We start from the raw sequence: 24570 nt of genomic DNA, 5'->3' as shown, positions 1-24570 counted from the left end.
ACCTGTATATAAAATTCATGCCGGGCCTCTGTTCTCCAACTTAAGTAATTAATTTTCTAAGAGTTTATAGTGCCCCCAATCAAAATCTTTTCTTTGTGTATTTTTCATATTAGCTAAACAGAAAGGTAACACAAAAGTGCTTTTTATATTAATAAATTCTGCAACCTCAACAGGTTTCTATTTATGCTTGCAGGGATGATTTACTAGTATCTCTACAGGATCATAGCAATGTTAGTGGTAGGCCAGAATTACAGTAGTAATGCTAGCTGAAGGATCAAGAATATTGAGGACCCATTCCATACACCTTACCAGCTGTAGGAACTGATGTAGTGCTGAACGTGTAACATATCTTCCATTGTACTTCGTGTGGGCACACGCCAGAATGACATGTAATTGAAATGATCCTTCATCAAATTTGACTTCGGCCCAGAACACATGAAATTTGTGGTGATATAGTTGATATCACTGCTACTTTCTTGATAGCACTGTACGGTAATACATCAGGATTTGTCTATTACAAGCAGAAGGCTACTGCTGCAGTAGGTATGCAAACTGTGTCCTAGGGCACATCATCAGATTAAAGCACTCGCTGGGCGGTTTGCGGCACCCATAATGATGCAGATGCCAGATACAGAGCTCCATGGATTCTTGCCCTTAAACAGCAGCGACCCCACCTCCTTTTTCCAAACAAAGCCTGTTGCCGACCCTAAAACTGCATCAAACTGTCAATAATGTGCTTGGATTGTCAGAGAACCCGTTCATGCACACACAGAAAGTGTCCTATGCATGAGCAAAGTACTGGCACTTTGTGTATAGTAGCACAATAACAACACCATCTAAATGACCCCTCTTGAGCATACATTCTACAATCCTGCAAATGACCAAAACGTTTGTTATATCATATACGATTTATTACTTCTAGAATGATCACTGTCAAGAAGGTGACTTTTTCTCAGGCCAAATATTACCAACATATATTGTTGGGTCTCATAATGTGCACCAAATCACATACAATGTACTCTGTGCATCTGTTTTGCTTGGACAACTAGAAAGTGTCATATGTAAACTGCCGTAGCATACAGTTATGTGTACACACTACATCTAGACAATTTTTTGTTCCAAGGTAAATATGTGAGTCATACGGACATTTCTACTAACGTGACATTTTTTGGTAGAGAACAAATATCTACAAACAAACCTCTTCTCCGCTTTTCTCTCTTCCAAGAGCGTACTGTTGAGTTGATTCAATATATCGCACTGGAATATTATATACTCTTCTGCTGTATAACACGACAAGTGTGAATGGCTGATTAGAGTCATGCCCTGTGCTTTTTCTCACTAGGAAAGAGCCATCCTGTTGGAATAAAGACAAGTATAACTTTTCTGCTATTGCTGTTACTATGAAGGATCAGAATATTAAACATATACCATAGACCAGAGGTCCTCAAACGGTTTTGTTCTGTGACCCCATCAGACAATAAAATTGATTACAGGACCCCATCGGACAATACAATTGATTACGGGACCCCAGCAAGTTACTGCAGAAGGTCATCCCATCACCTGTGTGGTCAGCAGACAGCTGCCAGCATTGTGAGTCTAAAATAACAGACAATTCAACAGATTTTTCAGACTCCTTGAATCACTGATTGAGATTAGAAAAATCATCAGCCTGATGGTCAGCAGCATAGAGTCGCGACCACATGCTGAGAAGGTCAGGACCCACAGTTTGAGAACCGCTGCCATAGACAATCTACTCTACCCCACAAGCTCATTTCCTAGGGGTCATCCTCGACTCTGAACTGTCCTTTGCTCACCACTATTAATCTGTCTCCAAAGTATGTTACATAGAGCTAAAAACATTCAAAATACGACCCTATCTCACACAAGCACACAAGACACTACTAATATCTTATCCATGCACTCATTATATCCCGCATTGACTAATGCAATAGTCTCTTCGTTTTTCTTCCCAAGAACAGACTCTTGCCACTGCAATCCATTTTAAATGCTGCTGCTAGGCTGATCTTCCTTGCAAGACGCTCATCGTCTGCTGATCTGCTCTGCCAGTCCCTCCATTGGTTGCCTGTATCTTACCATATTCAATATAAAACACTTCTACTCGCATATAAAGCCATTAACCATACTGCACCAGCTTATATCTCTTTACTTATCACGGTACTTGTTTCCTAGAAGGGCGCCCACGATTTTGATCTTAGGCATCGCAAGGAAAAAAATCGCGTCGGTCGCATCGCATGCGGCCAAAAAATTGCATGCGATGTGACCGACGCGATTACCGCGATTTTACATAGGGAACAATGTTAAATGCCCCAATTGACCCGATTTCACATAGGGAACAATGTTAAATGGCCCACAGACCCCAAATACCCACCCTGAAGTGTGAAATGGCCCCCCCAATTGTTAACGCCACCCCACGATCAACGCCAACCCGAAGCGTGGCGAGCGCAGCGAGCCCGCGTCCTCTGACCTTTTCATACCCCCACTATCCACGTCGGCGTGGAGTTGAGAATAGAAAGTGTGTCGAGCGCAGCGAGCCCGAAGCGTGGCGAGCGCACACGGATTACTTAACATTTATTCCGCGTCCGCTCGCCACGCTTCGGGCTCGTATTCCACGTCCGCTCGCCACGCTTCGGGCTCGGTGGCTCGCTGTGCTCGCCACACTTTCTATTCTCAACTCCACGCCGACGTGGATAGTGGGGGTATGAAAAGGTCGTAGGACGCGTACCGCCGTCGCTCGCCACGCTTCGGGTTGACGTTGATCGTGGGGTGGCGTTAACAATTGGGGGGGCCATTTCACACTTCAGGGTGGCTATTTGGGGTCTGTGGGCCATTTAACATTGTTCCCTATGTAAAATCGGGTCAATTGGGCCATTTAACATTGTTCCCTATGTAAAATCGGTAATCGCGTCGGTCGCATGCGATGCGACCGACGCAATTTACATTTTACCATGCATTTCTATGTACATGCGATGCCCGCGATGGGCGCCCTTCTAGGAAACAAGTACCCTTATCACAAAATATCTCCCATCTCCGCTCTGCACAAGTTCTGCGTCTCTCTTCTGCATGGATCAGCAGCTCCCGATCACTATTATAGGACTTTCATCGGGCTGCTCCCACCCTATGGAATGCCCTGCCATGCACAAAGAGACTCTCCACTAGCTTCCAAACTTTCAAGCATTCCCTGAAAACTAACCTCTTCAGGCAAGCCTATCATATTTAAGTTTCACACACATAACCCTCTGAGGCACTTTATTTATTATATAGCTTCCCTTCTGGACTTGCAACTTGGTAGGACTGCTATGCTATTACTGGTGCCTGTCCTTGTGTTTCCCTCCTATATCCCTATAGATTGTAAGCTTGCAGCAGGTCTCTCCTACCTCCAAGTCTGTTGTTACCCAGTTTTTTAATCACGGTCTACAATTGTAAAGCTCAATGGAATCTGCTGCGCTATATAAGAAACTGTAAATAAATATAGTCTAGGAAATGTTACCATGGATGTTGCTTGCAAAGCATCTTCTGCTGCTTTTCGATCAAATGCAGATGCATACCATTCCTTATTAAGCACTCCAGCGTCCTGCAATAGTAAAGTGCATCTAAAAACATTGCCATACATTGTTCAATTCTTTCCCCTCTCCCAATACTACTAACCATGGGCCTTATTCTAGTTCACTCTTTCTGACAAAATCCTTCTTAGATGGACAAAACCATGTGCACTGCATGGGGGGCAGATGTAAAATGTGCAGAGAGAATTAGATTTCAGTGAGTTTGTTTCTGTGCAGGGTAAATACTGGCTGCTTTATTTTACACTGCAATATAGATCTCACTTTGAAGTAAAACCCCACCCAAATCTAATTCTCTCTGCACAAGTTACATCTGCTCCACCTGCAGTGCACATGGTTTTGTCCATCTAAGAAGGATTTTGTCAGAAAGAGTGAACTAGAATAAGGCCCCATGTAACTGACCGCAGATAGCTGCTAATGGAGAATCAAATGGGGAAAAATAAACATCAATCATGTGCATATATTTATATATTCTGCAAATGAAATTAGCTAAATATATATAATAGAACTAAGGCCAGCAAAGCAAACAAACAAAAAATCCCTGTCATTGTTTTATGAATTCTTGTTTAGAAGTTTATTCAAGCATTGGGTCCTAGCCCATCCTATTGGCTATAATATTATATGGATCACTAGAAGTACATCATCCTGTAGCCAAGATATATTGGGCAGCATGGACAAAGTAATGGTTAGCATTACTTCCTCGCAGCTAGAGCAGCCAATCCTGGGATAGTTGGGATCCTGGGGTTTTGGCCCCAAATGCTGGGATTTGAATGGACTTTGTTGCGCAGGCACATTTGTGTGGGCAGGGCTAAGCACAAGCAGCACTTGACTCAGATGTTTAGTCAGACCCTGTCTGGCTGTGCAGCCTAGGTTGCACCGGTGCCTATGGCAGCCATAGACACACAGGTGGGCCAGTGACATTTCAATAGATCACCGTCCACCATCCAGTTGTAGCTGGTGGACTGGCAGCCAATCAGGAAAGTGGCTGCAACAGTGGCTCCTTATTGGTGGTCAGACTGCCAGTTCAGATTAGCTGGCGGTCAGTACTACACTTGAAATGCTGCTGGCTCTGTCTGCATCTCAATGGCTGCCCACCTAATAGTAATTATCATTCAAGTACATCCGTTCTGTCTGTTTGCTTCACTACTCTCTACTCCCATCCATACTCACTGCTCTCTGTACTGACACTTCTTCACTGCTCCGTACCATCAGCCTCACTTGATGCTCCCTACACCCTTCCTCACTGCTCCCCACACCCACTTTTTTTTTTTTTTTACAGCAATCTATACTCCAATCCAGGATCTCTGGGATTGGGCATTTTTCAATCCTAGTATTGAACCAAAAAAAACCCCATGGTTGGATTCCCAACACACTGCTTAAGGTGGGCATACATCGAGACGATTTGGTCCGATTTCAGCCGATTGCGATCAATCGGCCCGTTAAATCGGACCAAATAATTTCTCCATGACATGGCGTCGGGTCCGATGCGCGGTCCCGTGCTTATCGGACCCGGCCCCAGGGGTCGGACCGGCGGGACATAAGATCTGGCAATCGGTGGAGCGGGCGGTGGTGACCAGAATGATGATCAGTGTCCACTCCAGCGCCGTGGTGGGCGGGCAGCAGCCGCGGCAAATACAACTTTAAAATAGCATGTCAAATGACTGCCCGGCTAATGATTGGCTGAGATAGAGCACTCTCAGCCAATCAGTGGCCTCCCTCTGCGGCCGCTGATTGGCTGAGAGTGCTCTATCTCAGCCAATCAAAAGCCAGAGAGTCATTTGACATGCTATTTTGAAGATGTAATAGCCGCCGCTGCTGCTGCCCGCTGCGGCGCTGGACACAGTGAGTCCTCTGATTAGCGCTGCTGCCCCACTCCATCCTCCCCAGCCGGCCACTCATTTGAGAGCCGCCGCTGCCCGCCCCCACTGCTCCTCACTGCCCTGCAGCTCCCTGTTAATTTTTTTTTACATGTGATAAATCGCATGCGATTTATCACATGTAAAAAATGGCAACTCAAGTCCTAATAGTATGTGAGTCTTCCGGGGAGCTGCCGGGCGGCTCGGAGGAGAATTGGGTCCGACTTGTCCTTAGGACAAGTCGGCTCTATGGGCCTTATTTTGGTTCATTCTTTCTGACAAAATCCTTCTTAGATGGGCAAAACCATGTGCACTGCAGGTGGGGCAGGTGTTACTTGTGCAGAGAAAATTTGATTTGGGTGGGGTTTTACTTCAAAGTGAGATCTATATTGCAGTGTAAAAATAAAGCAGTCAGTATTTTCCCTGCACAGAAACAAAATTACTCACCCAAATCTAATTCTCTCTGCACATGTTACATCTGCCCCCCCTGCAGTGCACATGGTTTTGTCCATCTAAGAAGGATTTTGTCAGAAAGAATGAACCAAAATAAGGCCCTATGTATGGGGGCCTTTACTGTATATAGTTTTTATATATTATCACTATGATTGAGTGGGTTTCCTCTGGGTAATCTGACTTCCTCCCAGAATCCAAAAACATACTTGTAGGTTAATTGGCTTGCAACAAAAAAATTAACCTTAGCGTTAATGTGTGTACATGTGTTAGGGAATATAGACTGTAAATTCCACTGGGCCATGGACTGAAGTGGATGGCCAAATATTCTCTGTAAATATTTGCAGAATGTGTGCATTATTAATTATCCGATAGCGCAGACATATTCCACAGTGCTATAAAGAGAATATTTGAACATTCACATCAGTCCCTGCCCCAGTGGAGCTTACAATCTATATTCCCTACCACATGTACACGGACACACAGACATTCTAGGGTTCATTTTTGTTGGAAGCCAATTGACCTACCAGTATATTTTTGGATTGTGAGAGGAAACTGGAGTACCCGGAGGAAACCCACGCTATCACACATAATATACAAACTCCTCACATTTAGGGCCATGGTGAGAATCCAACCCATGACCTCAGTGCTGTGAGGCAGTAATGCTAACCCTTATACCAATCATGTCCAAACTGTGGCCCTCCAGCTGTTGTGGAACTACACATCCCAGCATGCCTTGCTATAGTTTTAGCATTCCCTAATAGCAAAACTGTGGCAAGGCATGATGGGACTTGTAGTTTCACAACAGCTGGAGGGCCATAGTTTGGACATGCCTTCCTTACACCATCTGTGCTGCCCATTAAATATCCATAAATGTTAATAAATAAATAATAAGGTTTACCTATATAAATATCTAGTACAACTGTACTTGCAGGAGCAAAAAAAAAAAAAACATTTGAGGGGAAAAATAAAAAAAATCGGATCATGATTGAGATAGTAGAGCTGTTTATACATTAGATTCAAAAACATTACTGCTTCTGAGCATGTTAATACTTGCGTTGGTATAATTGTAAGCAGAAAATATACTTTATGTACAGCATAAACAAAGAAGCATTAATATAAATAGATATTTTTGAAGGTTTATAAAGCTATAGTTTCTTTATGTTCCAGCTTGTTCCTGTAATGCTAAAAGGCATTTTGTATTGTTTTAATCAGAAACTTATATAGATATATTATCTTTTTCATACCTGTTCCACTATTCGGTCATGTCGACTCGGGGCAACCACATAGCGATTTACTACTTCAGGCGGTCCTGAAGTAAAAAGTACAAAAGATTACTAAACATATATATATCTCTGTTCTGTTTGGAACATTGAAATAAAATCGATAGCAGTGGAAATTGAGCACTAAGGGGGTTATTTTGGTTCACTCTTTCTGAAAAATTCCTTCTTAGATGGACAAAACCATGTGCACTGCAGGTGGGGCAGATGTAACATGTGCAGATATAATTAGATTTGGGTGGGGTTTTACTTCAAAGTGAGATCTATTTTGCAGTGTAAAAATAAAGCAGTCAAGAATTTTCCCTGCACAGAAACAATATAACTCACCCAAATCTAATTCTCTCTGCACATGTTACATCTGCCCCACCTGCAGTGCACATGGGCCCTCAATCAGATTCAGCTGCTCGCATGCACATTCGCAAGCATCCTTACAAGATTAATACGCACGCATCCGGCATAATCACGCCTATTGTGGTTGCAAAATCATTCATTCGCAAATACAACAAATACAACAAAAGTGGACTGATAGTGCACGCACAGTAAACAGTTCGCATGCACATCCCTACACAAATGTGTTTCCCGTGGGTATGCATTGAGTTGTTGTTGTGAGTTAATTGCCTAACAAATTGAGGGATGTATGGGTGTAGATGGTGTGCAGGCGAGATTGATTTAGCCATTTAGTGCGTGTTGATTGGGGTTGGGAATGTTGAGCCGGGAAAAGGATGGGCTGCGAAACTTAAAACCTTCTTTTTCCTTGCGAATGTTTTTAAGGTTGAGGTGTACAAGTGCTCTTGCACACATGCGAAGCCAAACCTCAGCACTTGTAATCAACGCCCCATGTGTACGCCCAGTTTTGCTCATTATTCTGGATGAGCCCATACAAACGCCCACATCACGCCTACTTTCCATACATTCGTTCGCAAGGCTTTTGTCCATCTAAGAAGGAATTTGTCAGAAAGAGTGAACCAAAAAAAAAACCCTCAGTGTCATGTCCTGTTGATTTTTGCTATTATTTTTGTTGTTATTTTTACACTCTATCAACTCTATATACATTTTATTTATTAACCACTTAACTGAGTAATAATTTTTGCAAAAAAAACCCACTCAAATTGTAGGTTTTTTACGATTGAATTATGTCAAGAATATTGATTTTAAAAACTTTTCCAACACCCCAGGTGAGGAGGGGCGTGACGGAGGCTCCACAACGGGGAGAGGAAGCAGGAAGCAGGACGGAAGCTAACCTCGCACACGTGCACGCAGGACGCACCAGACCCAGAGGGTGAGCCGTAACCTCCACGGGAGATAGAACGCTAGACAGTTCACCACCCTGCGTAGCAGATAGCGGACCATCTGTGCCAGGATTGGCGCCGCTGCCGAGACGAGTGAGGTGCCTGGCCGGAGCGAGTGGAGAGGTCGGAGCCGCTCGTGGACTGGGAGGCGGGAGCCGACTCCCCAAAGTGACCGGGCGCACAGCAGTACAGCAGCAGCCGGCCGAGACCGTAGCCGGAGGCTGAGGAGACAGCCCGGCGCTGAGACGCAGACGCAGGCAGCAGCACGGGAGGGACAGAGAGCCTCTCAAAATCCCACAGGCTGATAGACACAGCGGGCCGCGGTGATCATCCCGCACAGACCCACGGACACCTGGAGGCTACCCGTAAGAAGTGTACAACAAGAAGACGGGTGAGAAACCTTTAATAATTTGCTTTGAAAAAAGGACATGGTAAAACTTGTAAATCCTGTATGACTGCACTAAAATAGGATAGTCCTGCTCCGTGCCTCTTCCCTTTTCCAATGATATCCAGGAGAAACAAGGGTGTGATCTCCTGTCAGAAACGTATAATGATATAATACAGAAGATGTGGCGCCTCCACCCTCTCTAAAAATATTTAAAAAAAAAATCCTCTCTTGTTTACCTCCTGCAGGAGTCTCTTGCTGCTCCCTGGCATAACCACTTACCAGAACCTATCAATAATGCCAACAAAAAAAGCAAAACCAGCGACTAATACACCAGCGAGCATATTTAAATTAGCTCAAACTCCCCCAAGTAATGTGAAAGGGAGACCTTCCATATCTCCAATAATGCAAAAAAAGGCGCCCCAAAAAGTGATTGATACCACCTTATCTCCAGAAGAGGAAACCCTAGACGAGCCTATCACTCTGCGAAAAATGGCACAATTGATGGCAGATCTTAAAAATGATCTCTCAGTGGAGATTAAAACACAATTTCAAACCATAACAAAAGAAGTAGTAGCCTTGGGGGAAAGGACTGACCAAACGGAGAGAAGGCTAGAAACAATCATTGAGGCCTATAATAACTTAAAAATAGCCCATGAAAGTGTCCAAGAAGAAGTTTCTTCCTTAAAAGATAAATTAACAAGTATGGAAGACCAAGCAAGGAGAAACAACTTAAAAATCAGGGGAGTCCCTGAGAAAATCCCCGATGCTAAATTAAACCAATATGCCTCTGAGTTGTTTCAAAAAATGCTCCCAGAAATATCAAAAGAACATTTGATTATTGATAGGATTCACAGATTACCAAAACCCAAATCAGTACAAGCCGACATGCCTCGAGATGTGATCCTAAAACTCCATTACTATCATATTAAGGAGCAAATTCTGTTCGCCTCCAGAGACGAGGAGAAAAACTCAGAGGCACTGGGTAACCTCCAGATATATGGCGATTTATCAGCCGCAACCTTGGCAAATAGAAGAGCCTTTTCCAAAATAACTATGATACTAAGACAAGCCAAAATTAAGTACAAATGGGGGTTCCCGGTGAGGCTCATAGTCTCATACAGAGACACAGTAAAAATATGGAGAACGGAACAAGAAGCAAGAGAGGGTCTAAATCAATGGAACCTACAATCCACCACAGAGGAAGGTGCAAAATTGACAGTCCTACAGCAAGACTGGACCCCAGTCACGGTTACATGATGAAGTAGAGCCACGGAACCGGACTTCTATGTCCCCCTTTTTTTTTTTTTTTTTTCTCTTCTCTCCCTCTCCGCCCTCGGGCCGTCCGTGTCTCCTTGCCCTTCCAAATCTTGCCCCTGCATTGGACTTAGCCTGTTGTCGTCATTTCAATGGACGGATCTGGTTGGACGGGGGAAGGGGGGGATGGGGGGGTGGGAGGGGGGAGGTGGGAGGTGGGGGCCTGGGACGGGTGGGGGGTACTATTATCATTGTGATGCAGTGTTTTTTCACTTTTTTTTGCCTACATAGTTAGATATAAGATATTAGCAAGAAGTAAGATTTGGAGCAGGAAATAAGGAGATATAGGATAACTAACTAAGCTAAGATAGCCGTGGTTCCACGGAGATTCTTCCTTTTTCCTCGTGTTCCCTTGTTTTTCTTTTTTTTTTATGTAGAATAAGAATGCAATTATACTTTTCCAAACTATGTAAATTAAGTAACACGAGCTTTAGCAGAAGTATTAGAAAATTACGATATCACACCAACTCGTTTACACGCACTATCACGTAAACGCTTGGATAAAATATTTAAAGTAGACATAAATACTGATGAGATCAGTACATACACAGCGCAGATAAAAGTTTAATACACCTAAGATGAAGAAAAAGATAGGGGAGGGGGGGGAGGAGGGGGGAGGAGGGGGGGGGGGGGGGAAAGAAAAAAAAAAGAAAAAGGTCCAGTTTAGGACATATATTATAAACACAGCACTTCTTTCCCATTTTCTTTCACTGACACTTTTTCCCCTTCACCCTGTCCAGACTCCCAATCTCCTTCCTTTTTTTTTTTTTTTTTTTTTTTCTTCTCTTTCCTTCTCTCATCCCCTTCCGTCCCGGCCATAGCAATAGTGGTGAAAGGGTAATAGTAGCATTAGGAAGGGTAAAAGTAGCGTTGATAGCAATGGGGGTGGTGGGGGGTGGGGAGGGAGGGGGAGGAAGGGGGAAATTCGGTTTAAAGATTAGGGGAATCCTGGTATGATTAAGTATTGCACACTCCCCTCAGGTGATGGAGATGGGGGACATAAGAATAAGCAAATAGAGAGGGGTAAGGTAAAGTCGCTACCCCCCAATAAACGATATGCAACTCACCTGGATAGGAGAGTTCTTTGGTACTCAGTATAGTACATTTAATGTTTTATGTAGGGTTGTGGGTTTATATGTGTATGTTGTATGTATTACATGTAATGACAAGAGAATTTTTGACCTTTCTGTGATATTAGAGTACCGTAAAAATGTGTTATACCACAGTGCGAAATTGATGTTATTATGGGTAAAATAGTCAAATTGATGTCCTTAAATGTTAAAGGCCTAAATTCGCCGCAAAAAAGGAATAGAATTATGAAATTGTTGTATGATCAAAGGGTGGAAATAGCAGCATTGCAGGAGACACATTTTTCAAAGGTATCACAACCGAATTTTAGTAACCATAGATACACAAAGGTATATTGCGCCAGTGCGCTAAGGAAAAAGGCAGGAGTGGCCATCCTTATACAAAAGGATCTCAGCTTTGAAATAGAGTCACAAGAAATAGATAAGGAAGGGAGATATGTAATAATAAAAGGCCAAATTGATAATAAAAAAATCACCATAGCCTCAGTATACGCTCCCAACACCTCCCAAATCACCTTCATAAAAACCTTCTGGAGGAAATTCAATGCGATAGCAGAGGGAACAAAATTTGTACTGGGTGATTTTAATACGATAAGAGACCCAAAATTAGATAAATCAGACCTCCAAAAATTGAAGTCGGCAAAGGAAGTTAAGAGAAAGGCAGAAGAATTCAATGAGGTCCTGCACAAAGTTGAAATGTATGATACCTGGCGGGTCTTAAATCCGACCACCAGGGATTATACCTTCTATTCATCAGTACATAAAACATACTCAAGAATAGATTTTGTATTTGCAGATAGGATTACCCTCCAGAATATAAGTAAAGCAGAAATCCTACCTGCCTCTTGCTCGGACCATGCACCAGTAGTGATTGGCTGGTCACAAAAAGCCGCTACCTTGACCCCTAGAATCTGGAGATGTCCCAACACTCCCTTTTCCGTACCAGAAATTAAAAAAGAATTAAAGGAAGCAATAGACGAATTTTTGTTCTATAATAACGCACAACAGACCAACGCAATAAATCTATGGTGTACACTAAAAGCAGTGATCCGGGGGTAAATTATACAAATAAGTTCCAGATTAAAAAAACAGCAATTACAACAGACTACAGAGTTAGAAGATAGAATTAAAATATTTGAAGAGTCACATAAAAAGTTTCCCACTAATGAACAAACCCTTAAAGACCTCCGTAAAGCAAGGGATGAATTAGAAACATTAAATATAAAACAAATAAATGTCCAACTTGAGAGATTTAAACAAAAATTCCACGGTGAAGCTAATAAGGCCACGAGGTTTATGGCCAGAAAAATTAAAGGTTCTAGAATTAAAAATGCAGTAAAAGCCCTATATAACCATAAAGGCGAGAAAATAACAAACCCTGCAGATATGCCAAATATCTTTGCTAACTATTTAAGGAATCTATATAATTTAAATACGGATGAAGGTACCCCACAACCGACCCCCGGCGAGATTGACCAGTTCTTAGACAGGATGAAATTACCCAGACTCTCTGAACACCAGAAAGGAAAATTAAATACGCCATGGTCCTTACAAGAAATTATAGAGGCAATCAAGTCCTTGAAACCAAATAAAAGTCCGGGCCCAGACGGTTTTATAAATAACTTTTTTCTAATATATCAGAATGAGATAGCTCCAGTCCTCCTCCAGACATTTCAGGAAGGAAATAAATTAGGCAAATTTCCAGAAGAGATGCTCGAAGCACGAGTAGTTATGTTAGGAAAAGAGGGAAAAGATCCCACAATTCCCGCAAACTATAGGCCAATAGCCTTACTTAATACAGACATCAAAATCTATGCGAAATGCATTGTTAACAGGCTCTCGCCAATTCTGAGAGACTTAGTTCATATAGACCAGGCGGGTTTCGTAAAAGATAGGCAGGGCCCACATAATGTATATAGAGCACTCCACATAATGGAATATGCTGAAAGAGCGGAGTTCCAGCTAGTGGCTCTATCGCTTGATGGAGAGAAAGCTTTCGACCGCCTGCATTGGTGTTTTATGGAAAAGGTCCTTCAGAAATATGGACTGGAGGGTAACTTCCTTAGAGCCATCCTTGCCTTGTATTCGTTCCCATCTGCAACTGTATATTCCAATGGGTATATTTCAAATAAATTTCAGATAACAAACGGAACAAGGCAGGGATGTCCTCTATCTCCCATAATATATATATTGGCAATAGAGCCACTAGCAGAACTAATCAGACAAAGTCGAGAGGTCTCTGGTCCATCATTGGAGGACTCCCAGAACAAAGTCCTATTATACGCAGATGACATTCTCCTCTTTGTCACGAATCCGCGGGAATCCCTATCAGCGCTACTAGATATAATAGAGGAATTTGCAAGGGTATCATACTATAAATTAAACTCGACTAAAACCGAAGCTCTCCCAATGAACCTAGACCCAATCGAACAGAAACATTTGAAAGAACGCTATAAATTTAACTGGAAAAAAAATTCCCTACAATATCTGGGGATACAATTGGTCGCCAAACAAAGGGACATAGTAGAATTTAACTATGCCCCTTTATTACACCAGCTAAATATAAAAGTGAACAAATGGATGAATATAGAGACATCCCTAATAGGTAGGGTGGCGACTCTAAAGATGTTCATCCTCCCAAAGATTTTGTACCTCTTTAGAGCCATCCCAAAAACGCTACCCAAGTATTGGATTCGGAGATTCAACTCATTGTTCAATAAATATATATGGAGAAACAAAAGACCAAAAATAGCCAAAACTTATCTCATGCTTCCTAAAGAGAGAGGGGGACTGGCCCTTCCAAATTTGGATTTATACCAAACTGCAGCATTATTGGATCAAATTAAGAACTGGAGCTGCCCCATGAAAAATAATGGGTGGGTAAATCCGGAATCAAATAATACATCGGGGTTGACCCCTAAAGACCTAATATGGCTCCCCCATAAAATAATTAAAAACTGTAAGGGCTTAGCGGAAGCTACCAAATTGATCTTACAAAAATGGCAGGACCTCCTAAGAAGGAGTGAGTTAGTAGATGCCCCGTTAGCATGCCTCCCGTTGAAGGTTATATCAAAAATAATTCCAAACCTAGCCCTGGAGAGATGGGGAAACCATGCAATAAAAACCCTAGATGATATATATGAAAATAAGCAACTAATGTCTTTTGAGCAGATAAAAAAAAAATACGGCCTCCCCACCTCTGAGTTTTTTAAATATCTCCAGATCAGACACTGGCTCCAATCTGACATGTTTGAAACACCTGATTTAAAAACACCCCCAAAAGACTGGATAAGCCAAGTAGACGGAGTTAAAAAGAAAGGGGGAATAACTTTCTGGTACAAAAGACTATATCAAGAGAGAGAGGGAGAAGAAAATAAAACAAGGTGGCAGCTGAAATGGGAAGGGGAGCTGAATTTTTCCTGGGACAAGACACAGTGGACACAATTGTTCACTTCGGTAAACCAGATGTCTAACTCCACAATACAGATAGAGAAATTTTTTAGGGTATTCTACCAGACATATTACACCCCTGTCAAAATCAATAGATTTTTTCCAGAACAACCAGATAGATGCTGGAGATGTGAAAAAAAAGGAGATATAAAACATATATTTTGGTCCTGTGATAGACTGACAGATCTCTGGGTAGAGATAGGTAATCTAATTCAGCAGTGTGTCGGCCCAGCAGTACAACTGTCGCCACAAATGTGCCTCTTGCATATGCTCCCTCCGGAATTAAATAACACACAAAAGTACTTGTTAAACCAAATAATTTCCGCAGTGAGAGCATCAATTGCGCAATTGTGGAAACAGGAGCAGGGTCCCACACTGCAGAAGGTAGTGAGTAAAATAGAATATAATTATAAGATGGAAACGCTGGGGAAGAAATATAATAACAAAAGGGCCAAACTGTGGAGAGATTGGCAAAAAGCCAGGGAAGAGCTCTAGTACACACTGATGCAATATTTAGGGGAAAAAACTCTTGTCAAATAAGTAATGTGTATGTATTGTATGTATGTCTTGTCGTGTATAAAATGTACAGACTTTGTTGTCTTTGTTTTTTATATGTCAAAAATTGCAAATAAACAAATATATAAAAAAAAAAAAACTTTTCCAACCCAATTTTATGTAAAAAGAAAAAAAGAAAAATAATTTTTTAAACACAGTAAACCATAACAATTGCCACGTTTATAGTATACTGTGCATGAATTAGGACTCTAACCTAGGTGTGCTGCAACATACCCCAGAATGATTTAAACTTCCTGAACTTTTTTTTAAGAACGTGCTGTGTGTAAATTGCAGGTTCATGTAACTGGAGTGGTGACACTGCCAGAAGTGCGTAGTGATTGCGCTATTTTTCTACCTGTACACAGGACTTTGTCTTTTTGTTTTAACCTGGTTTACAGAAGGTTAAACACTTTTAAACTGTTTACCAAACATTAACTCGTGGTCATTCATAAACATTTTTATTAATGTAGAATCATCACAATCAAAAGGACACATGGAATCAGTAATACTGTAACATGTTAGAATAATTTTAAGATGTAGTTGTTCCAGAACATCAATTCTCGATATATGGAGAGAGGGAAAACTCATGATCAACCATGCAACTTGTGTCTTTATACAAGGGGAGGGGACAGGGCCCTGAAGGCTGCTGTATTTAAATTTCCCTGAGTGGTGGGTGCTGCAGAGCTGTCCAATCAGCAGTGAGCAGCTGGGGGAGTGAGGGAAGCAGCAAAGTGGCAGTAAGCTCCCTCAGAAATTGATGATTGAAAAAGTCTCTTCTGATAAGTATTTCTGTGGGTGTGGTATAGGGTTCCGACAGTCGGGATCCCAACATTCATTAGCCCAACATCGGGATCCCGATTGCCCGGACTCAGACAGCATGGTGAGCGCAACAAAGCCCCTACGCTCGCCACCTATTCTATTCTCCCTCTATGGGGGTCATAGACCCCCATGAGGGTAAATGGCGGGGGGGCCATCGGGCACCTGTCTGTCGCCGTTTTGACAGTCGGGATTGCGACGTCGGGTAAATGACTGTCGGGATCCCGACTGTCGGGACCGCGTCCGGCACCCATTTCTGTCTGGTCCCATCATATGCGACCATATTATGGAGAGGTCAGTCTGGAAATGTAACCAGACCAAGCAAGTGGTTAAAAATTAAAAACCCCAATATTGGTATGAAATGCAGTGAACAATTGTTTCTAGCACATTTTGTTTTTGTGTGTTCCAGTTAGTGATTTCGTATTGTATTACATACCCATAAAAATTTATACCTGAGCTGCAGACAAGAATTTCAAGACTAATTTGATTTTTTAGTAATATATAAAGAAAGAAGTAATGCACACTTACTTTGTACAGATATAACATTAGATTTGAAAACCGGAACAGGTAACCTGAGGGAAAAAATGATGTATGATGATTCAGAAGTAAAAAAATAATTGTTGCTCATTATACAACTATGCTTGGCTCCCTGTGCAACATATAATCATTTTAGATATTAATGTGAAGGTTTAATAACATCAAACCGGTTATTCCAAATTAATTACATTTGTTAATAATAATAAAAAAAAAAGTAAGGTAAAAACATTTTATATAAATACACAATGGATAATATTACGGCCACTGATCCCCAAAGGGAAAAAAAAGTCTCTCATGCAAAAATACAGGGGGAGGCAAAAAAAGAACCCTAACAAAATTAAAAGGATAACAAAATAGGCATGGTAAATGCTATTGAACATTTTAGTAAATAATCTAGAAGTGCTTGGAATAGTTTAACCCTTTGTGTGCCAAGTGATTTGTCAAAATAGGTGTGCAAATCGCCAAGCAAACATTTTTATTCATCATAATGAACTGTAATATCTACCCGATATAGAAAATATAATAATTTTTGGTACTTGTGTATCAGCAGGGTGCCCAATTTGCATACGTACGGACCGTAAGGAAAATTGCATCGCATGCGATTTTTTGCGTGCGATGCGATTTTCCTATGTCATTTATTCACTGCTCTCTGCCCGCGGGCGGTGCGATGCGATCGCATGCGATTTTATTGGGTGCGATGCCATTGATTTTACTATACACTTCTATGAGATGCAATGAGATTTAGGCACCCCCCCACCCCACCCCGAAGTGTGGCGAGCGCAGCGGAACGCGTCCTCCCGACCTTTTCATACCCCCACTATCCACGTCGACGTGGAGTTGTTTTGATATAGTGTGGTGAGCACATCGAGGGGACGCGGATTACATTACATGTATTCCGCGTCCCCTCGCCATGCTTCGGGCTCGGTGGCTCCCTGTGCTCTCCACACTATATAAAAGCAACTCCACGCCGACGTGGATAGTGGGGGTATGAAAGGGTCAGGAGGATGCGTTCCGCTGCCGCTCGCCACGCTTCGGGGTGGCGTGGATAGTGGGGGGGGTGCCTAAATCTCATTGCATCTCATGGAAGTGTATAGTAAAGTCAATGGCATCGCATCCTATAAAATCGCATGCGATGCAATTTTTTTTACGCAGAATTGCCCACTGAGCAATTTGCTTAGTGGGCGCCGTGATAATACACAAGCACCTATTTTTTTTTTTTTTTTTTACTCAATTTTTTTTTTAATTTAACAAATGTGAGCGATGCTGGCATATTTAGCGGGTATTTTGCACATCTCTCACAGAAGTTTGGAATAAGGCTGGGTACACACCAGGACGACTAGGGCCCGATCCGCACAATCTAGATCCAATTCCGATCAATTGGATGTAGATTGTGTGCTGATTGGGCCCTTTTCTGACCTGGTGTGGACCGATACCGATCCGATGCGCGGTCCCGCGGGTCGGTCGGTCGTTATTGAGATCCTACCTGCTGCAGGTAGGATCTCAATGACGACCATACAGCCGGGTGCGGGTCGCCATCGGATCGGACCCGCTCACGGTGCACATCGTGAGCGGGTCGTGCCCCCCCGCGTCATCGTGAGCGGGTCGGACGAGACACTGACGACCCGCTCACGATGTGCATCGTGAGCGGGTCGTCCTGGTGTGTACCCCGCATTAAAGGGTTAATTTCAACTGTTCTCGAATGTGATATCATCTAAATGGTGGCTTTTATTCATGATACACGCTTGTAGTCACTCGGTGGGTTATTTCCATCATTAGGGCTGCAACTTCTTGACAAAGCGGACTTTAATTTGTTGGGCTACGTTTACAAGCAGATTTTTTCTTACTGGGCAGAAAACAGCAGCTTCATAAAAAGGCAGCTACACATTCAACAGAGCCAACTGCAGGCTGAGGGCTACATACAACCAACAAGAATGAGTTATCAACTTAAACTGCTATAGGCCCGGAAATATCAACATATTAAAAAAATAAACCGCACTCCGTGCATGTTTAGATCATGTGCTTACATTAGCATTTACCTTTTTCTTTTTTTTATTAACCTTTAAAATGTGGAAGGTTTCTTTGCCTCTCCCAGGACAATTATTGAGATCCTTGCTGCCTGATCCACTATGTGGTGTCCTTTCTTCATAACATATACATTTATAGATGTATACACATAGAACATTGCTGCAATGTGTAAGAACACTATGCTGCATATGCTTGCACTTGTGGTTTTAAAATGTTATGACTATGGAGCGCATTCGCAAACGCATGCCACTCCGGAACCTTTGCGAGTGGCATGGATCATGGAAAAGTTATAAGTGGACACATCTGAAATATAGCAAAGTAAGACCTAATTGAAGGTCAAGCTCCCTGGGATCAAATTCTGAAAAAAAATATATGGGGTCTTTTCATAAAGCAGTGAAAACAGTAGAGAAGTTACCATGGCAACCAATCATCATTTTCGTATAATTTAATCAATGCTGATTGGTTCCCATGGGCAACTTCTCCAATGCCTAACTTTTGCACGGTTTTCACTGTTTTATGATAAGTGCACAGGTGACTTTACAAACACCCGTATATGGAAAAACTCTATTTAATTCAGTGAAATTTTTCTTCATTAGAGATTCTTAATCACTTGTTTGTGACCATTCAAAAAATTGGTAAGGATTAGGAATTTTAATAGATTTGGCGGTACCATCACATCCTAGGATGGCATCAAGATTTTATCCCACAGCATGCAACACCCAATTAGTTCTTCCTTCACTATAGAAGCGTGCTGTTAATAGAGAGGCCACCTATATTGGTCCCAGATTCAGAGTACCTGTCATTTGACACATTGTTGCCCATGTGTGGTACTGTACAGTTCTGCTCGCTCTCCATTCTGCTTGAGCATCCAGTAGCCAGTTTTGACCACAGGTCTTGTTCTCAGACCCATATTTTTTGGCTGCTGGACCAACATGTTTGCACTTCACCAACTCCCCCCCTCGATTAGTTCATCAATGCTGCTATTTTACAGATGCTCGCTGCTGCTGCAAGCACCAACAATCATTACACATTAATGTAAGCTCTCACGAGCATTTCCTTCTCCCCTTGTTTCTTCCTCTCTTAAAGGTGTGGACACACGGTGCAATGCAAGTTTGATACGATTTTGAGTATCCATTTTTGATTGACTGCACTTTAGATTTAGACTATCTCGCAATTTGTCCCTTGGCCAAATACATTCTACAGCCGAGATATAGAGGGTACACACGGTGAGATATGCACTATTTTTCTAAATCAAATGGAATAGAAAATCGAATGGGTATCGAATGATTTTTCTACATAAGATGCAGATTCGATCCCAATGCGCGCTCCCGTGTAGTGTAAGTCAAATAGAAAAATAGTCTTGGCAGGCAAGACTATATAGTACAGATCTGTACTACATGGTCAATATTGAATGTGAACAATGTAACCAACCCAGAAACGGACCCAGATTGAATAGGGGTGGAATAGAAAGTGAAATCTCAGTGTGTGTATGCACCTATAGACTTGTCTACAGAGTCTATTTTTCTATTCCATACTGACTACAAGGGGACGCACATTGAATGTGGCTGAACACTGTGTGATTCAGACTAACTTTCTATTTAATTTTGACCTATATAGTCTAAATCGATAGCCAGAATTGCACCATGTGTCCACAGCTTTAGACTATATGTTTACTCCATACTCCATTCAACGGAACCTAACCATAGGTCTCTGCCACTCTAACAGATACATCAGTGATGCAACAATCTTTATTTATTATGTAATTGTCTAAATTGCCTTGTTGTTGTTTTTTTATTCATTTATGTTTTTGGTTTGGTGCTGCGGTTGTGGTGACATATAAATAAACGATACCAATAAAAAGGGTCTGTCAGATCACACGGTTTACCCATTATTTCATGTGTGAGACAAACTTCATTAGTGTCTGCATCCTGCAACTTTCCATTCTCATATAGAGCCAGATGTGCTATATCAGTATTAACTGTGGAATCCATACATGTTCTCATAAATCATTGCTGTGGTCACGCCAAACAGCCCCTAAATATTAACGGGCTAGGTCTTGCGAGATTATGTGTCTTTTTAGGTTTTGGTTACAGTGATCTAGAATGCACTTGGAGATTGTGCTGAACTATTTTAGCTATGACACTTGTATATATGTGTACGACTGAGTCTCTGAATAATTTATTACCAGATATCTATAATATATATATATATATATATTCCAGCTGGGGGGGCGGCACTCACATAAAGCAGTCAAATAAACATGAAAGAGACAAAGGGCGGTATTCAATGAGCCTGATTTGCCATGTTTTTATGGCGAATTTGTGCTGTTTGGCGAATTTTTGACTAAAACGGTGAATCACCCTATTCAATGACCACATGGCGAATACATTTGAAGGTTTTTTTCGCCATGATTCACCGAGTAGCAATTGCTATCTTTTTATGGTGAAGTGGAATGTGAACTTTTAAAATAAAGTGTTTTGTTTTTTACATTTGGTGTCAAAAAATCAGGAATTTTATTGTGAGGAGGGGCATGCTATTTTTATTCATGTGCTGTAAGCACATGAATATATATTTAATTTAAAAAAAATGTATTTATTTTTTTACACAGCAGCCAGCAGGGGGCGCCGGAGCCGAGCCGCTCATTAGATATTCATATATTCACTGCACCCGATCGTTACATATGCACGATCGGGTGTAGTGAATATACCCGGTCCCCTCCTGGCACCCCCGGGGGGCAGCCTGTGCTGCCTGGCACCCGGGGAGCCCACCTCCCCCCACATACGCTCTGGGGCAGGCAGAGAGACTTCCATCTCCCTGCCTGCCACCGTCCTCAGGCTCCCTGCGGCGTTCGCCGCAGGAGCTCATATACGCCGGTCAGGGGCAGCGAGCCCCTGACTCGTTGAATACCGGAGCCGGCGAGGCTCCGGAACGTGGCGAATGTGCAGAGAATCCTAAACATGATTCGCTGCACCTCGCCGGTATTCACATTGAATACCGCCCAAAGTGTATTAGCTAATACACTTTATTTGACTACTTTGACTGCTTTGAGTGCCGCCCCCCCCCCCCCCCCCAGCTGGAATTTGTATCATATTATTGGGAAGGCACCTATTTCTCTGGATCTACCTGAGTGCCAGCATATTGGAGTATTATATATAATACTTGGAGCGTCCTAGTCACATCATGTAGCACTGGACCTAGTGGCTCACTCATGCCAGGCATCTCACACTGCGTAGGGTATTAATGCTAGGTGTAAGAGGATACATCTGTGACTATTTTTCAAAAAGTTGCCAGTGGGCACAATAATTTGCCCACTATGTAGGCGATATGTATTCTAAAAAGTCACTACAGATATGTGTACAAAGGAGCGTGGGGGGGGGGGGGGGGGGGGGGGGGGGCTAGCTAGTTTTTTGTTCTACAATAATAGGGATACATTCCTCTTCCAAATATATTAGCCCTTGTGTTACAGCTACTGAAGTTTAAAACCCCTTCCCTAAATAGTGTTCATGTGATCATTTTAATTTAGAAATAATGGTACTTACTTATGAGCTAAAGGGGGCACTGGGGGAGGTTCTGCACCGGCACTAGGCACTCTTTTGCGCTGCATAACTGGGGGAGGTTCTGTAATAGAAAATAAAGAATCATTTTTAGGACACTAGTTAGTTTGTTGATGGTTACAATGTCAATAATTACCATGTAGACTGTATAATGCCAGCACAGTACTAGTGCAAATGAAAGCATTTTAACCATGTGTGCACTATAGCTTCGCTGTGAACATGGGAATAATGCTTTAATTACCATTAGTACCACACCATAGCAACATTTAGTATCATTTATTGAGACATCTAAATAAGATACAGCTGAGAATATAAATGTACATAAAGGTTATTCACTATATATGGGTTTTATCATGGAAAGGATTTTAGCATAATATATAGATATTATAAAGCATTCATTTCATTATTAGAACTGTGTATTGTTGAAGTCACAACAGATAAACTGTCTAGAGCAGGGGTTCCCAATCTTTTTCTAATCACGGCACCCTAGAGTATCAGAATTTTTCCACGGCACCCTAGGCCCCAAAAATATATATATCAGATTAAGTAGATTGTGTTTATATGTGCTTCTTAGGTTCAGTTATGTGGTAAAGGGCAGGATTTGGTTCTGATTGTACACATTTTATGATTGGCAGCCACCAGCACTGGTTTTGTCCAGAAATAATTGATCATAAATAATTTGAATTGGTCCTGGACGACCAACCCGAGGCACCCCTGCAAGTGTCCCGAGGCACCCCAGGGAGCCTAGGCGCACAGTTTGGGAACCACTGGTCTAGAGGTTCTCTGCAGTCATATATTTTTCTTTATAACTCTTCAAGGCTTAGTATATCTGCCCCATAAAATGGAGAGAGAGAGAGAGAGAGAGAGAGAGAGAGAGAGAGAGAGAGAGAGAGAGAGAGAGAGAGAGAGAGAGAGAAGTATCAACCAATCAGCTCATGAAACAAGGATTTAAAACATTACAAAAAGTTTGTGTACAATCTCAGACACTGAATGTGAATGCCAAGCAATTTTATTGCACATATTTAGTGCCAGTTACATATCATGTCCCCAGTAGCACCAGTTACATATCATTTCCCCAGTAGTGCCAGTTACAGATATCCCCAGTAGTGCTATTACAGATGTCCCCAGTAGTGCCAGTTACATATCATGTCCCCAGTAGTGCCAGTTACATATCATGTCCCCAGTAGCACCAGTTACATATCATTTCCCCAGTAGTGCCAGTTACAGATGTCCCCAGTAGTGCCAGTTACAGATGTCCCCAGTAGTGCCAGTTACATATCATTTCCCCAGTAGTGCCAGTTACAGATGTCCCCAGTAGTGCCAGTTACAGATGTCCCCAGTAGTGCCAGTTACATATCATTTCCCCAGTAGTGCCAGTTACAGATGTCCCCAGTAGTGCCAGTTACAGATGCCCCCAGTAGTGCCAGTTACAGATGTCCCCAGTAGTGCCAGTTACATATCATTTCCCCAGTAGTGCCAGTTACAGATGTCCCCAGTAGGTTTTTAAGCAAAAAAAAAAAGTACATTCAGGAGACTATGGTTTTGGAATACCAATGTGTAAATATTTGTAAAACTGTAATTCAGCCTGAGCCGCAGTATAGCACGTGCGCCAGTCTCCACTGGGCACGCATCAGAGGTCACGGTGTGTGGCGTCCACACCGAGATACACTGATCCTCGTGACAGATTTGAGACTGTTGGCGCTCATCTCATGCGCCTCAGCCCAGTCTGTCATACAGCGGGCGGCAGCAGGAACCGTGTGCGCCTAGGAGGTAGCGGTAAGGTGAACTGAATGTGAAGTGAGAGATCACGTCAGAAGCCTGATACCGCACCTGGGCACAGGTTTGAACTGCGCATCCACCCGCTACCCGCCATTGTTATATTTGCGGAAATATCCAATACCCCAATAATAAGGGTATAATCCCTGCATTGGATATACATGGCCAGGTTGACAGCTGAGTCAACTCCCACACCTGTCACTAACAATTATTATTACATATACCAGTGGGTGTATGACACAATAAAACACCATACTGATATTAGTGGGAAATCAGAAAGGGGAGAATACAGAGTTGGGGTATATTATCCCTTTTAAATTCACTTTGTGTTGTGTGATTTGTGTGTCTAATACTTCGCTACATTTTTTAACAATATAACTAATAAAGGTTACATTTTAAATGAATCATTCTTCAGGTGCATCACCCAGCGACACACCTTTCTCTTTTTTGTAAACTTTATATATCCCTGTGTGACCTTTTCACCCTCTTTTTCCAACCCCAGGATCAACGCCAACCCGAAGCGTGGCGAGCGGCGGTGGTACGCGTCCTTCGACCTTTTCATACCCACACTATTCACTTCGACGTGGAGTGGATTTTAGATAGTGTGGCGAGCG

The 24570-nt window shown here is 42.3% G+C and overlaps 1 protein-coding gene across 11 annotated transcripts in view; it reads right to left on the bottom strand.

Moving 5' to 3' along the window:
• Positions 1 to 24570, bottom strand: part of BLNK (B cell linker) — a 249892-nt gene that overhangs the window by 730 nt on the left and 224592 nt on the right. For all 11 annotated transcript variants that reach the window (XM_083149315.1, XM_083149316.1, XM_083149318.1 and 8 more), the window contains 5 exons: positions 22166 to 22244; positions 16593 to 16636; positions 7132 to 7196; positions 3509 to 3592; positions 1199 to 1354 (listed from right to left, as the gene is read on the bottom strand). In XM_083149315.1, coding sequence (XP_083005441.1) covers positions 1199 to 1354; positions 3509 to 3592; positions 7132 to 7196; positions 16593 to 16636; positions 22166 to 22244 — 428 coding nt within the window. The remainder of the gene's footprint in view (positions 1 to 1198; positions 1355 to 3508; positions 3593 to 7131; positions 7197 to 16592; positions 16637 to 22165; positions 22245 to 24570) is intronic.

This window comes from Crinia signifera, chromosome 6 (assembly GCF_055691185.1).
Source record: "Crinia signifera chromosome 6, ASM5569118v1, whole genome shotgun sequence".
Lineage (NCBI taxonomy): Eukaryota > Metazoa > Chordata > Amphibia > Anura > Myobatrachidae > Crinia > Crinia signifera.
The sequence above is the reverse complement of the archived record's forward strand: the minus strand, read 5'-3'. Positions and strand labels throughout refer to the sequence as shown.